General features: G+C 38.5%; 3 protein-coding genes across 6 annotated transcripts; 1 reads left to right on the forward strand and 2 right to left on the reverse strand.

Moving 5' to 3' along the window:
- Window positions 1-499: 499 nt before the first annotated feature.
- Cdc45 (cell division cycle protein 45) lies at window positions 500-4067 on the reverse strand. Its single transcript, XM_065477974.1, has 13 exons — window positions 3908-4067; window positions 3688-3840; window positions 3422-3556; window positions 3283-3357; window positions 3050-3232; window positions 2935-2996; window positions 2721-2882; window positions 2534-2665; window positions 1519-1723; window positions 1269-1463; window positions 1023-1216; window positions 738-814; window positions 500-675 (listed from the first exon to the last, which is right to left on the reverse strand). The coding sequence occupies exons 1-13, from the start codon at window positions 3956-3958 to the stop codon at window positions 611-613; spliced, it is 1689 nt and encodes a 562-aa protein (XP_065334046.1). The 5' UTR covers window positions 3959-4067; the 3' UTR covers window positions 500-610.
- An 86-nt stretch (window positions 4068-4153) lies between these two features.
- ND-SGDH (NADH dehydrogenase (ubiquinone) SGDH subunit) lies at window positions 4154-5327 on the forward strand. Its single transcript, XM_065477987.1, has 4 exons — window positions 4154-4315; window positions 4668-4885; window positions 4943-5049; window positions 5110-5327. The coding sequence occupies exons 1-4, from the start codon at window positions 4207-4209 to the stop codon at window positions 5255-5257; spliced, it is 582 nt and encodes a 193-aa protein (XP_065334059.1). The 5' UTR covers window positions 4154-4206; the 3' UTR covers window positions 5258-5327.
- A 33-nt stretch (window positions 5328-5360) lies between these two features.
- On the reverse strand, window positions 5361-12994 carry bbc (choline/ethanolaminephosphotransferase 1 bbc). 4 transcript variants are annotated; one of them, XM_065477978.1, is made up of 9 exons: window positions 12502-12992; window positions 11095-11242; window positions 10917-11039; window positions 10761-10864; window positions 9194-9325; window positions 8085-8243; window positions 7626-7751; window positions 7022-7133; window positions 5361-5972 (listed from the first exon to the last, which is right to left on the reverse strand). In XM_065477978.1, exons 1-9 carry the CDS (start codon window positions 12739-12741, stop codon window positions 5923-5925), a joined length of 1194 nt encoding a protein of 397 aa, XP_065334050.1. In that variant the 5' UTR covers window positions 12742-12992; the 3' UTR covers window positions 5361-5922. The 4 variants fall into 4 exon arrangements, with proteins under 4 accessions (XP_065334050.1, XP_065334049.1, XP_065334048.1 ...); XM_065477977.1 differs by having other exon boundaries at window positions 7010-7133; window positions 12502-12991; XM_065477976.1 differs by lacking the exons at window positions 5361-5972; window positions 9194-9325 and adding an exon at window positions 8576-8707 and having other exon boundaries at window positions 6168-7133; window positions 12502-12994.
- Between the last annotated feature and the right edge of the window lie 9 nt (window positions 12995-13003).

Here is a 13003-nt window from a genome sequence, read left to right on the forward strand (position 1 = left end):
ACACATCACTCACGCCCAGCTGTTGTGTACTTGTTGTCATTTTCTGAATCATCATAGAGGAGTGTATAGAACGGAGTATGCGCAGTGCATGGAAAGGAGAGGCGCGAACTGTTCACTCATTAAAATTCCAATATTAGTCTAGCAGTTTAACTCTCGCATTTTTTGTAAATCAGTTTAGCTTAATTTGAATCAGGACTTAGACCGTTTTTAGTAAAAATTACTTAAACGATTTTTTATGCGCACTCGCACATTCCTAATTAAATTAGTGATCATCATGAAATTCATGAAACTATACTCATTGTCGTAATTGTTTTTTTTACCTTTTACAGGTCTGGCAGTTGCCACTAGCATCAGATTTAATACATAAGGTTGCTTTCATCAAATTCTTATGAGTAAGAAGTTGGATCTCTTGAGAAGAAATGAGACTTGTGCTCAAGTAGTCATGTGAAAACCAACGTAATATAAATTGTAAGGATTTACAAGAAAGAAACGAATAGGATTCATTGTAATGGCATATTATCTTTTAATTGATAAAAAGTTTTAAGAAATTAGCAAATTTATAATCACAAACAGGTCTTATATTGGGAAAGTTCGTTCGAGAAAATTTATTTTATTGCAAGACCTTAATCAGGGCGTCAAAGAATCTGTCTTGGTCCTCTGCTTTGATGAGAATGTCTGTGAAAGTCCATAAATTTTAGTAAAACAATTCAATTGAAATTAACAAGTGTCTAACTCACAGGAAGTGTCAAAGAGCTCAGAAAATGCTTCAATCTGTGATCTTTCAGCTGCATTTTCAAACGCCTTGCCAAAGAAACTGGAAGAAAAATTGTATTGTAAGGGAAAGTTGACAGGAGTTGAACGCAAGGTCTTTAAACCCAAATTAATCAACACTAAAATATTTTATAAGATTATAAACTAAATAAAATTATTTTGGACAAAGTATAGATTTCTTTGAAACAAATAGTATTCAAATAATAAGAACATGTACGAAATTTTTCAAATAAGACTTGTTTTGATCTTACTTCCTGGGCGAGTCTTCTTTGATTGGCGGAATACCAAGCAGCAGTCTGATTCCTTCCATGTAGGGCGCAGAGATGACGAGGGGCTGTGTAGCGCTGCGTCTTGATTTCGACGAGGCAACATACGCCTCGAGAACAAACCTCGTCAGCATGCCCAGGCAGTGCGGCTTCAACAGCTGGCTGCAGTTGACCAAGCCCTGGATTTCAAGGTCACTTTATAGATTGAAATAAAAAAGGGATAATGTGTACCTCTTGAACAGTGAGATAGAGAAATGGTCCTGCAGAGTGGATCAGGCCCATGGTGATAGTGTTGCGCACAAACTGGAAAATATTCTCAAGCAGGTCTTTTGCTCGGCTGATTCCTGCCTCGAGAAGGGGCCGCTTCACTCTGCTCAGGGAGTCCAGTGTGTCCATGAAATTGATTTTTGACGACCTGCCTGATTCCTGCGTTCATTTTGAGCATTAAGAACTGATGCGGTACTTTTGAGATTATTATTACCGTTGATTCAAGTAGAGCGACCAATGAGAAAACAACGTCAGACGCAGAGTAGCGCTGCCTGTAGCCGCACTGAAGGGTGAAAGACTCACAGCCAATTCCGTCAAGCCCATACTTTACAGCCTGCATCTCCATCTTATCGCAGAACTCGTGCCTCAGCTGCAGGTCCATAGCGCAGAATTTTTGCTTGCTCTGCGCGATTGGTATTCTGGAAGATAAAGAGGATCTATTTGTTAAGAGGAAATGTATTCAGATTTGACTTCTATATAGAATAGTTCAGAGGAATTGTGTTACAATTTTCGTTTGATCACTGGTATATTTAATTAAAAGAATGTTTAACGACACACTTCTGTGGAAAGGTCTTCCCATTGTGATAACGAATGTCGCTAGATATTTTAGTAAATTAACTAAACATAATTTTTGCTATGAGTTTTGTGAGCCAGATAACATCGTATCATTAAAGAGAAAAAATAAGATTTTTTGCACATTTTCTACTAATTTAGTTTTCATTTATTTTATTAAAAAAATGTGAACATAAAAGACTTGCATTAATAAGATGCCCATATCAAACCTCTACAACACATATTTAAAAAGTGGAAAAATTGAAAGTAAATTGGACAACTACTGATTTACCTAATCAAAAAGATCTGTGCGCATCTTTTTCTGCCATGATTTCAGATTAAGTCTGTTTCTTGTTACACAGTAAAAAAGCCATATTTTCAAAGCAATATATTTTAACCCCCTTATCTGAGATAAGTTCACTTCACAGCAGACTGCAAAAATCTAATGAGTTGGCAACTTGTCCAAACATAGGGTACCATTATAATGTTAATTGATGTAAAAATCATCAAACTTGTTTTTCGCAAACACAAATTAGTTTCAGCAAATTGAATTTCATATAGACTTAAAAGTGAAAACTGACTGCGGATAATATATGATAAATATTTCTCTCTACTTCTACAGTGATAGAAATATTTTCCGAACAGTATGAGCAAGCAACATTAAGTTTCCTACTCACCCCATGTCTGCAAGGAGTTGCTGCAGTCTTCGCTCTCCATTCAAACTCCAAATTTTAAGTTTGCACGCAGTGAAGCGAGTGTTGAACAAAGAACTCTCGATTGACCAGTGCCTGTAGAGGGAGAGTTGCAGGCTGGAATGGGAGATAGAGAGTCAGTGTGTTCAACAAATCTTTTTTAAATACCTACTCTTTCTCAAATGTGATTCTCATGACTGAGCCAGAGTCTCCCTTATCCTGCTGGTGTGAAAGTCTCAGCATGTGCGTCTGCAGGTTTCCAGCTTCCAGGATAAACTGGTGGCTCTCAATCTTATCCAAAATCAGCTGCTCCGTCAGGCCAACAACTGCCCACCTGGTGCACATAAATTTCAAACAATAATTCATTAAGATTTACAAAGTTTTACCAGAGGAGCTCCAGATTGTCTTTGGAAACTTTCCATGCCACTTCAAACACAATGGCCGAACTCTGGAAAACAAAATTATGATGTTTTGCAAATATATTTTTTTTTAATGTTATACCGATCGGCCATAATAGCTGAATTGGGAATATTCAAAGAGGGTTCTGTTTCTTGTCTCTTCCCATAGTCTTTTATCTCGTTGCTTCATGATGGACTCCTCAGTTTTTCGAGCTCTCTTCTCATGTCTTCCTTCTGGTTCATCCCCTTCGGATCCACTAGAGTGTGCGGAATCCACATTTTCATCCTGAAAATTTTCAAGTTATTAAAAAACAAAATATAAAGCTAAAAACATACCTCATCATCGTCTCTGAAAATTGTTTCGAATTCAGGTACATTTTCATCGTCTTCAATCTTTCTCAATAATCTGATCTGAAAATAGTTATGAAGAGGATAAGTTTATGACACTGAAATTGAAAAGTAAATAATATCTAACCTGGCTCTGGCTGTAAATGTTGCAGACGTCTGTCGGTCTGTGACTATCAACGACAAAGAAGACAACATCAGGGTCAGGTTGCAACTCTTCAACAATGTCAATAGAACCTCCGCAATTGATTAGGATTACGACGTTCTAGGGACAAAAAATTTAAGTATAATTTTATAATACAGACCAATATTTGAATGCTTGATATGTACTTCAAGAGTGGGTATCGACCAATCATTTTGAGTTTCAAATGATTATTGAAATATTAAAAACATTACCTCGTTAGGAGTTTCCTCAAATTCTCGTTTCAGGTCACTAACTCCTTGTACAGGGACCATTGTGAATAAGATATCGTCATATTTTAAAAGGTGTTGTAAAATTTTAAAAGCACAAATAGCGTCGACATCGTAGTTCACGAAAATGATGGCCCTCTGCAAATTGCACAATTACATAGCAGGTGAGATTGCATGATGGCTCGAATTTGGATAAAGGTGTTACCTTGCCGACAAGGAGATCATAGAAACCACTTTTCAGGTCCTGAACATACATGGTTTTGCGTTGTTGTATCACAATTTAAACATCATAAATAGCGCAAACCAAGCGCAATATTTCATCCTCAAAAGTCTTCTCTGGAACTCAAGTCGCAGCGTCGCAGCTGTCTCGTCTTCGTTTCCCGCGATTTCCATTCTGGCCTGCGTAGTGCGTGCTCGATCAGCCGAAGCTATGTTGCCATCCCCTCCCCTTTAAAATCTTCAGAAAAGAAAAACACGGCTGCCACCGCCAGGTGACCGTCAAACATGGCTGCCTGGAGTACCTTGGCGAAGCCGCAGCAGACTTCTGCAGTCCTGCAGGGCATCAGGCGCCTCCTGGCACCAAACGCAACCTCTGACTTGCGACATGGCATCAGTAGGTTTATTTTAGTTTCAAATATCGCTCATCTTGGTGCTTACTTCATGCAGAAATCCACTTTCAAATGACGTCCATCTGCATCAAATATTTTACTGGACATTCGTTTTTTCCAGTTTTAAATAAGTTTCCCGTTAATTTAACCTGTTTTTCAATTAAAATTTGGTGTGAAAAATTAATTTTATCTATTTGTATTAATTTAATATGGCACAAATTTATGTGGAGTTGCCGAAAATAATAAAAATATAAATTTTCTTCTGTTTTCCATTTTTTTTGTTGAGTGTTCTTTGTACTTGTACAACGTTATGTATTGTATGAAATTATATTCTCATGGATACTTTAAAATTTCCAGCTCAGCAAATCCGCTGTGGAGGAGGCCACCACAATGAGATGTTCATCACCCCATCTCGCTTCCAGTGGAACAAGTGCAAGGACATGGTCCACTACTACGTTTTCCTTGGTGTCATCCCCTTGAGCTTGATCACTTTCTTCGTCAACATTTATGTTGGGCCTGCCACCCTGACCCCAATCCCAGAAAATTACAAACCAAAATACTGGGAATACTATAGGGTGAGTCTTTTAATTGTTGGAATATGGGTTCATTTTTAATGGCGACATCGAAAACAGCATCCAGTCACGAGGTTCATCTCAAGATACATTATGCCCAACCCCCAGATGGAGTATGAAAGGCATATGAACGTTTTGCACGAGGAGGAGGAGAGGAGGCAACTTTAGTGAGTATTTATTTTTATTAATCAGGAGCGTGATATTTTAAATAAAAATTTCTTATCCAGCTTGCTCGAGAAAAAGGTGAAGCAGCTGATGGCTGAGCGCAGCGACTACCAGGCATATTACTACAGTCCGAACACGGCCATCAAGTACTACAGGAAAATGAAGGAGGTCAAGAAAGAAGAAAAGGACCGCCAAGGTGACAATTTGTAGAAACGCCATCGCTATTTTGTCTCTTAGTTGAAGAATAAATCTGTTGTATGTAAATATGGTTAAATATGAATATCGCATTTTCACTTTTAAAAAATCAGCTCAATTTGTAGTAACATGGAATTTATTCAAATAAATATATTATACGAAACAATGTGTGAATACATAACAGGAGGTATATGACATGAAAGGATTAGGAAAGACGAGCTAGCGTCAGTGGGCCCAAGTTGTGATCCCTTTAGGCCTACAATTAGCCGAATATTTCCAATTCTGTTAAATGTTTGGCTTTCAAAGAACAAAATACAGGATTTCGGTCCCTGATCAATTTATTTGGTCTATTCCTGCACTAGAAAGATAAAAGACCCAGAGCCTTCTGCAATGCGCAAAGGCACGGACCAACTAGATATAATTTAGGTCAAACCAAATAAGAAATTAAGATTGTTTGGGCACTTCTATCATTTCCGCAACAACAGTTCGGGCCAACTCGTCACATCAGTCCACTAATCTTGCTTCACATGAACCAAGAATTTCGTTTCAAAGGTCCAAATATTAATTTCAAACAACATACAATCCATCCTTCGCACAGGTTGATTAGAAAATGCCTTGCTAACAAAATGCATAGCCACAAAATATACTCTCTTAGCCAGGGACGGGAGGCAGCTGCTGACTTAACCAGCGATGAGGCTTACCTGCTCCAGTGGCTTGGCAGTGAGATTCCCTGGAAACGCCAATCAAACGTGAATATATTTACAAATTTTTTAAAAGAGGATAACTGATAACTGCAAGATCCGTCAAGCACTAAAAGCGGAAAAACGAGGATCACCACACCACAGCCCGTAAGCCGCTACAAGAGAAGAAGCGGTAGAAAAAAGAAGTAGTGGAAAATAGGCCTGTACAATAAGCAGTGGAGGAGTGAGTGTTATAAAAACCTAATTTTATTCATTCTTGCAAGTCCGATTACATAATTATCTCCAACATGGATCACAACTAAACATTAACATGTCAGCTCCTAGCACGCCTTGGACATTTAACGGCGAGTTTGGTACACACATTTCCAGGATATCGAAAGAAGCTCAAGTTTCTGAACAAGAAGAACAAAGATTTTGTTTCTCAAATAAATATCACTTGATTATGTATGACGCAAGACTGATCAGAAATACACTACGCCCATATAACACTCCCAGCGGAGAACACTTGCTTAACATTTTTAGTACGTATCACATAAACATCTTACAAGCTGGTCAGAACCAATTTTAACCTCTGTTCAAACTCTTAGGCTGGATCAAGTCCAGAATTTGATTTAATATGGTGAGTTAATTGCGTTTTACTTGTTGGCGCATTGCCCGCCAATCACAGGAGAAACTAATCCCTGTTTGACCTGAAACTAATTCTAAAAATGCTTCAAAGTTAGACTCTTTTAACAACAGCAATCCAAATCAAGGAGATTACCAAATAAATCAATTGTTTCGCACTAGATAGAAAAAATAAAAACAATGTACGCCGTAACAAAAATACTAGGCTGCGCAAAAATAATTGTATAATATGCATAATGAACGATCCAGAAACATTCAATGACCGTGAAGGACTGAGTGTGATTTAGTGCGAGAGTGTGAGTGTGTGTGTGGCAACTAGAACCTTTGGCATTACACGTAACAGACATCCAGTAAGTCAATGGGGCAAGCGGGTGTTAGTGGTGGTGTCGACCAGCCTTGCCACCGACCGACGGTCTTGCTTGAGGACCTCGAATTGCCGTACCATTTTTCTCACCATCTTTGCTGGCGAGTACTGGCTTGATGTGGAACAGCTCTATGTTGAGGAAGTCGCAAATCTCAAGACACACTTGCCGACAGTACCGCAGCAAGTCAAATGTGGCCCAAAGCTGAAAATACGTTGAGTTTTGATAAAAATTTGATAATGACAATTATTGGGGGTTTTCAATTTGCAATTCAACGTGGATAAACTTCAAAATGAAATTTAGGAAAATTTGTTAAAAAATTCAGACAATTCTGAAATTAGGTGACTAATTAACACACATTTTAAGTTCTTCCAAAAAAATTGAAAATTATCGCGTTTTTCAGAAAAATTGTTTATGATAGTGTCATTAAAAATGTTGTAATTAATATCAATTTTTTGTGTTACTAGTTTAAAAAAAATTATGGCTATTTTGTAGGCATTATTAGTACTTATTTCTTTATTATGGTAAACTATGTCAGTGTGCAGCAAATTTTGGAACTATGTAAAGGTGCTTTTTTATGATTGTAAAATTTTCAGTGAAATTAGAGAGTACTGACAAAAAGGGGAGATTAATTTAAATTTAAACAATACACGATTGAGAGCTTTTGTGTAATCAAATCACTAAAATTGGTCTTACCATGCAGCCCCAGAGTACATAGTACTCGGGCAGGAAAGATTTGAAGTACTGGTTGAGAAAGAGCATCAGGGGGCCCAGCAAAACAGTGTCCAAATACTCCATTTCACTCTTTGTCATGTGGGCAACCTGCGAAAAAATTATGAAACGTTACCTTTTATCCAAATATAACAAGGGTGAAAAATATCTATGAGGTTCCAAACAAATTTAGGTTCATTTTATTTATAGATGAAGTTGAAAGTTCCTTTAACAGGTAAAATATTCCTAACGATTTATTTAGATTTCTGGCACATTCTTTTACTTGAATCTAAGAAAGATAAAACAGATGAATAATTTTATCTTAAGAGAAGTCATACATAAAAAACTTTAGTCGGATTTAACAGCTCTGGAAGCGATGTGATGTTCTCTTAATTTTTTTGTTATCAAATAATGGCCCAGAAATAAATGGATGAACAAACTTACCACAAGTCTGTTTGTGACTTTAGCTGCGACCATGCCAAAGGCAAGAATGTACAGAGTTGGATGGGCTTCGTACACGTGCTGTGTGCTCATTGCACTGATCACGATAGCTGGGACGACCACCAGACCAAAGGGGATGACTGGCGAAAGAACACTGGTGCCCTAATTGAGCAAATATCAAACTTTGATACATCTTAGAGTAAAATAGGCGGCCGAACTACGACACAGAGATGATAGAACTAAGTGTTAAGTGAGTGTAGCCCAAAAGCAATCTCAACCGGTGTAAGAAAATAAAGCAACCACCACCAAAAACCAAAGCGACATACACAAAAGCAAGCGGGCATGCACGGATTAGTGGAAAAGGAAGTGAGAAGTCTTCCCAATTTTACAGGCAGATGAGAAGCGGCTGGTTTTACTAAGCTCAAACGTGAGATGACTGATTTAAAAAAATGTGTGGCGAAATAAGGCAAAAAAGCTTGTCTCATTTCACTTACTGCCACGGTGGAGCCGTTTTTGCCAGCGCCTCCAGTCATGATGATTGACAAGCAAGAGTAAGCTATCCCCAGGGCAATGGCCACCGCCAGGTAGTGGGCGGTTACTCGCAACTCACTTTCCAAATAAGGTAGCTGCACCAGCAGCCACGGCGTTAATGGTTACACACTCGAGACAGAGTCACAAAATCCAAGAGAGAAAAGAGACAGAGAAAAACGGACACTCCACGGAAAGTGGCAAAGAAACTATTTATTGGGCTGCAAAATGCAAATTGAACGGGAAGACACACGAGCATCGCGGCTCATTCTCAACTACCCTCTGAAAATGGTAATCATGCAACATTCCACAGAAAAGTGGTTTTGTAAAATAAATAGTTTCTTTGATCTTTCGTCGCCACCTGAATTGCATGCTCGCCTCCCTGCTAATGCGCGACAAGTACATAAGACTGGCCAAAACCAAGACGTTTCAGTGACAATACCGAAAATCAGCAGACATAGTTTGGTTTCCAAATGGTCACTGAAGCCTCTTAAGTGGTTATTGTTAATAGAGAAAAATGTTATAATATCAATCGCGGTGTCAGTTCATGCTTTGAGTCAGCTCCGGAGTGACGGCCAACTTACAGCAACGGTGGAGCCATTTCTGCCGCAACCGCCAGTCAGGATAATGTACAATCCTTGAATTAACGCAGCACCACAACATGACTGACTGAATAACACCATTAGGACATAAAACTCCAAATTAATAACTGGAATCTGAAAAAGAGGATTCAATTAATGTCGCTGGGCGTTTTTCGTACAAACTGAAAGTAATATGATTTATTATGTTTTTATTTAATTCTGCAGCATGAATCCCAAGAAATATCTAAATTTGCTATTTTTCCTACTAGAGATTCATGGCGCTCAATCAATCCAATCAAATAAGTTTTGAAAATCATCTTTAAGGGCCAATATTTGCTTGGTTGATTTTTTGTCGCATCATCAATAACATCTCATGTAAGTGCATTTCAACATGAGACAACAAAGAAGCATCACTCAAACTACATTGCTCCACAATTACTCTAGAAAATTTAGGTAACTTGTTGTCTGTAAAATGCAACGCAAAAGATAGCAACAGTTAATTTAAATAAAGATCACACTGCGAAGCACTGTAATTTTAAGAGTTCGCTAAAACCGGCATTTTCCCGGAAAAACCCACTGCATTGCAAAAAATTGTTCTTTGCGGGTTTTTCTGCAATTTTGCGCATTTTTCCGAAACACAATTGTCATGCATTCTTATGGAAAAAAGAATCTCGTGATGGATGACCGAAAATAGGTATTTTTCAAAATCACCAAAGTCAGTATTAGAGCCACTGGTTACACCAAGAAACTGAAAATTTTAACTCTCAACGTAATTTTTCAGAAATTTCAGACTCTTTTGGAGCGAAAATTTATTATTTTCGGGTTAAATTCGGAAAAATGCGGAAAAACCCAAAACTGGTGGGGTTTTCCAGCCGATTTTTTTTGCGCAAAACACCAGTGATGCATTTTTGCGCATTGCAAAATTGGTGAACCCCGGCAATTTGACAGTCAATTCTTGTGTAAAATAACCTAACTCCTCGCAGGGTTTAGAGTTGACCAGAATTTCATATTTTTATCATACCAGGTGGTATTTACCAGCAGTAATTACCGGTATTTACTAGTTGTTTGTTTTTGCTGCGGGACAAACTTTCAAATACTTCATACTTATTGTGCTATGATAAAAATTTCGCTTTTCTGGCAAATACCAAAATACCTGGTAAGAACTTGGTGGTATTTACCGTTAAACACCATGCTGGTAAATACCACTTGGTAATACTTGCAAACCCTGGCTTCTCGAAAGAGCTGGTTATTTTTTTTAACAAAAGGCGACATAAATAATTCTATAACTTGATTAAACTAATTTGAATACACTGATTTAAAGTTCAGCATTCTATTAGCTTTGATAAAAGCATTGTAACTGCTCATTTTGGGATGTCCCTTAATGCGAGTACCAATATTTACTATCAGCACGAGGAGGAAAATTTACAAACAAGAGACTTAAATTAATTGAGTTTGAATCTCTCAAATACAATATTATCAGAAAAAATATCTATTCTGCTGCAACAGGATCGCTGTCCGTTTGAATTAAATGAAAATTTCAACATGACAAGAAATAATTATATATATTTACCTTTGTAGCCCAAATACTTGAACCAAAGATAGCAGAAATCATATGTATGCCCATGATGGTGCACTGAGCCTCCGTCACGTCAACTTTGGTGAATTTCAGGGTTCCTAATGATGAGACATTGAGCATAGAGCGCAAAAAATTAAATTAGAGCCTCACCAGAGACATAGGTTTGCCAGTGGGAAAAGTAGAACATTGTCATTGCTAAAAAGCACTGGAAGAACATCCATCCTGGCTTCTCTCCCAGTTGGACAGCAATGCACGCCGACAAAGCGACAAACACTGAAAATTTCCAGAATGGAATTTGACATTACTTTTGATTAAACAAGAATCAAACCGGTTGATATCGAGTCACATCCGTGGTCAAACAGTTCACCCAAGGGACTCGACGTTCCCGTTCTTCTGGCTTGCTTGCCATCAATGGCATCCAGACTTTGGTAAATAAACAGGCCCAGGCCGCACAGAAAACATCCCCACCGAGGTGCCTGAAATTGGAAAATACAAGAAAAATTGAAATTTGCATTGAAGTGGAGGAGATTGATCAACTAATTACATCTTTTAAAAGCCTAGATTAGTCATGAGAACGAGAAGCTATGAACGTGATGATCGTAATAATGGAAAAGGACAATTTTTTATTGCAATGATTTTGATTGGATGATTTTACTTATAACAGTTTGTTTGTAAATTTAATCAAGCAATCATGCTAAAGATAGAACCCTTGAAAATAGTATAATGTTTTGTTAATAAGTTTAAAATTAGGCACGTTAACCGTAATAATAATAATTAAATTACAAGCGCAATGGTAACCTAGCCCTCCAATGTTTGGAGGAAAAAATTCAACAAAAACTCAAAACACAAATTCATTTATTAACTGATTTCGATAATAAAAAGAACAACTCTGAATAATTCAATATTTTTCTGACCTTGATCTACAATATGCGTTTTCATTTCACCTCTAGACACCCGCATAGCTAAAATTACGTCGCAAATGTCTTCACGTTCAGACGAGAAAGAAAGTATGAGACTAAGAGAAACTATAATTGCTACTATTCACTTTGACGATGAATTGGATTAACGTAAAACCCTCCCGTGATGCAACAATAATAATTACTTCACTCCGAGAATAAACGCAAAAGGTCACGCGAGGACCTTGATGACCCATTAACGATAGTCATCTCTACGATTCAAACGGTCGGGCGTCGCGCCACACTAGACAATGGGCTCCGTAGGGAATTTAGTTTCGAAAAAACGAGAGTTTCCGTGGCCTGACCGTGCTTATCGTTTGTACAGAAAGTAATCAACCAGCTTGGCAAACTGCTCATTCATTAGAAGACAACGAAACTTTTTAAAAAGCCAAGAATTCAGCTGTTGTAAAGTGGTTAGCCAAGTAATAAAAATAGAACCGCGTGAAACCTCTTCGGTTCAATGCAAATAATTATAATAAAATGAATTATTGACCTACAATAGCACTGCCGCATTACCTTATTAAAAAGGATCATGTGACTTTCGCATTAATATTCAATTAATAACTGTCGCAAAGTGAGTCATTATTACATAACGGAATCTTTTTTCCTTTTTGTTTGCGTTTTGGTATTTTCTTGGCCCACCCATCGTTGATTTCGCAACCCCTATTCAAATTTTCTGATATCCGATAAAGGCAAAGAAGAAAATATGGAGCTCTTTTCCTAAATAAATCCAATTATAGGCGCACAGAGGTGCGCTTTGGGTGTCCCAGAATTTATACCTCGGACTTGGCGTCTGGACAGTACCACACGAGCACCAGTGTGGTGAGGATGTTGACGATCAACCCTGCGGTGGTGATCAGGTTGGGCGCCAGCCACAGGGGCAGGAAACTCGTCAATTTGTTCCAGTAGGGTTGCAGAATAGGGTCGATTAGCGACTCACTGGCACAGCTGTATTTGTGTTCCGAGAGCCGCTTCAGCTGCGCCGGCGACAGGATCCTCTGGCTCTCGAGCCGAAACATTTTTGTGCTGCTCTAGAGGTATGTATCTACGCTTGCAGCCACTCGGCGCAGATGGGGATGCACTCGACGCCTCGCCCCGAGCCTAAAATGTGCGTGGTGCAACACGCGATTTTGTCCAGCCGCGGCCGAGGGTGAGAAATTTGTCACTACGTTACGTTCGCCAACGATTACGGATCTCAACTCTTTCACTCTTTCACCACCGTGAACAGTTTTCGCCCCCTCTCCCACTTCTGTTAACAGCCAATTTCCCCTCTGGCCTGAT

The sequence above is a fragment of the Cloeon dipterum genome, chromosome 2 (genome assembly GCF_949628265.1).
Source record: "Cloeon dipterum chromosome 2, ieCloDipt1.1, whole genome shotgun sequence".
Lineage (NCBI taxonomy): Eukaryota > Metazoa > Arthropoda > Insecta > Ephemeroptera > Baetidae > Cloeon > Cloeon dipterum.

Coding starts and splice junctions, on each gene's coding strand:
- bbc (XM_065477976.1), bottom strand. CDS start 12,741: ATGTTTCGGCTCGAGAGCCAGAGGATCCTGTCGCCGGCGCAGCTGAAG. Junction 11,040..11,094: donor ATGTGACTCGATATCAACCG/GTTTGATTCTTG, acceptor GGAAATTTTCAG/TGTTTGTCGCTTTGTCGGCG. Junction 8,244..8,575: donor AAAACGGCTCCACCGTGGCA/GTAAGTGAAATG, acceptor TTGCTCAATTAG/GGCACCAGTGTTCTTTCGCC.
- ND-SGDH (XM_065477987.1), top strand. CDS start 4,207: ATGGCTGCCTGGAGTACCTTGGCGAAGCCGCAGCAGACTTCTGCAGTC. Junction 4,886..4,942: donor AATACTGGGAATACTATAGG/GTGAGTCTTTTA, acceptor CATCGAAAACAG/CATCCAGTCACGAGGTTCAT. Junction 5,050..5,109: donor GAGGAGAGGAGGCAACTTTA/GTGAGTATTTAT, acceptor TTTCTTATCCAG/CTTGCTCGAGAAAAAGGTGA.
- Cdc45 (XM_065477974.1), bottom strand. CDS start 3,958: ATGTATGTTCAGGACCTGAAAAGTGGTTTCTATGATCTCCTTGTCGGC. Junction 3,841..3,907: donor ATGATCTCCTTGTCGGCAAG/GTAACACCTTTA, acceptor TGCAATTTGCAG/AGGGCCATCATTTTCGTGAA. Junction 1,464..1,518: donor TCGCTCTACTTGAATCAACG/GTAATAATAATC, acceptor AAATGAACGCAG/GAATCAGGCAGGTCGTCAAA.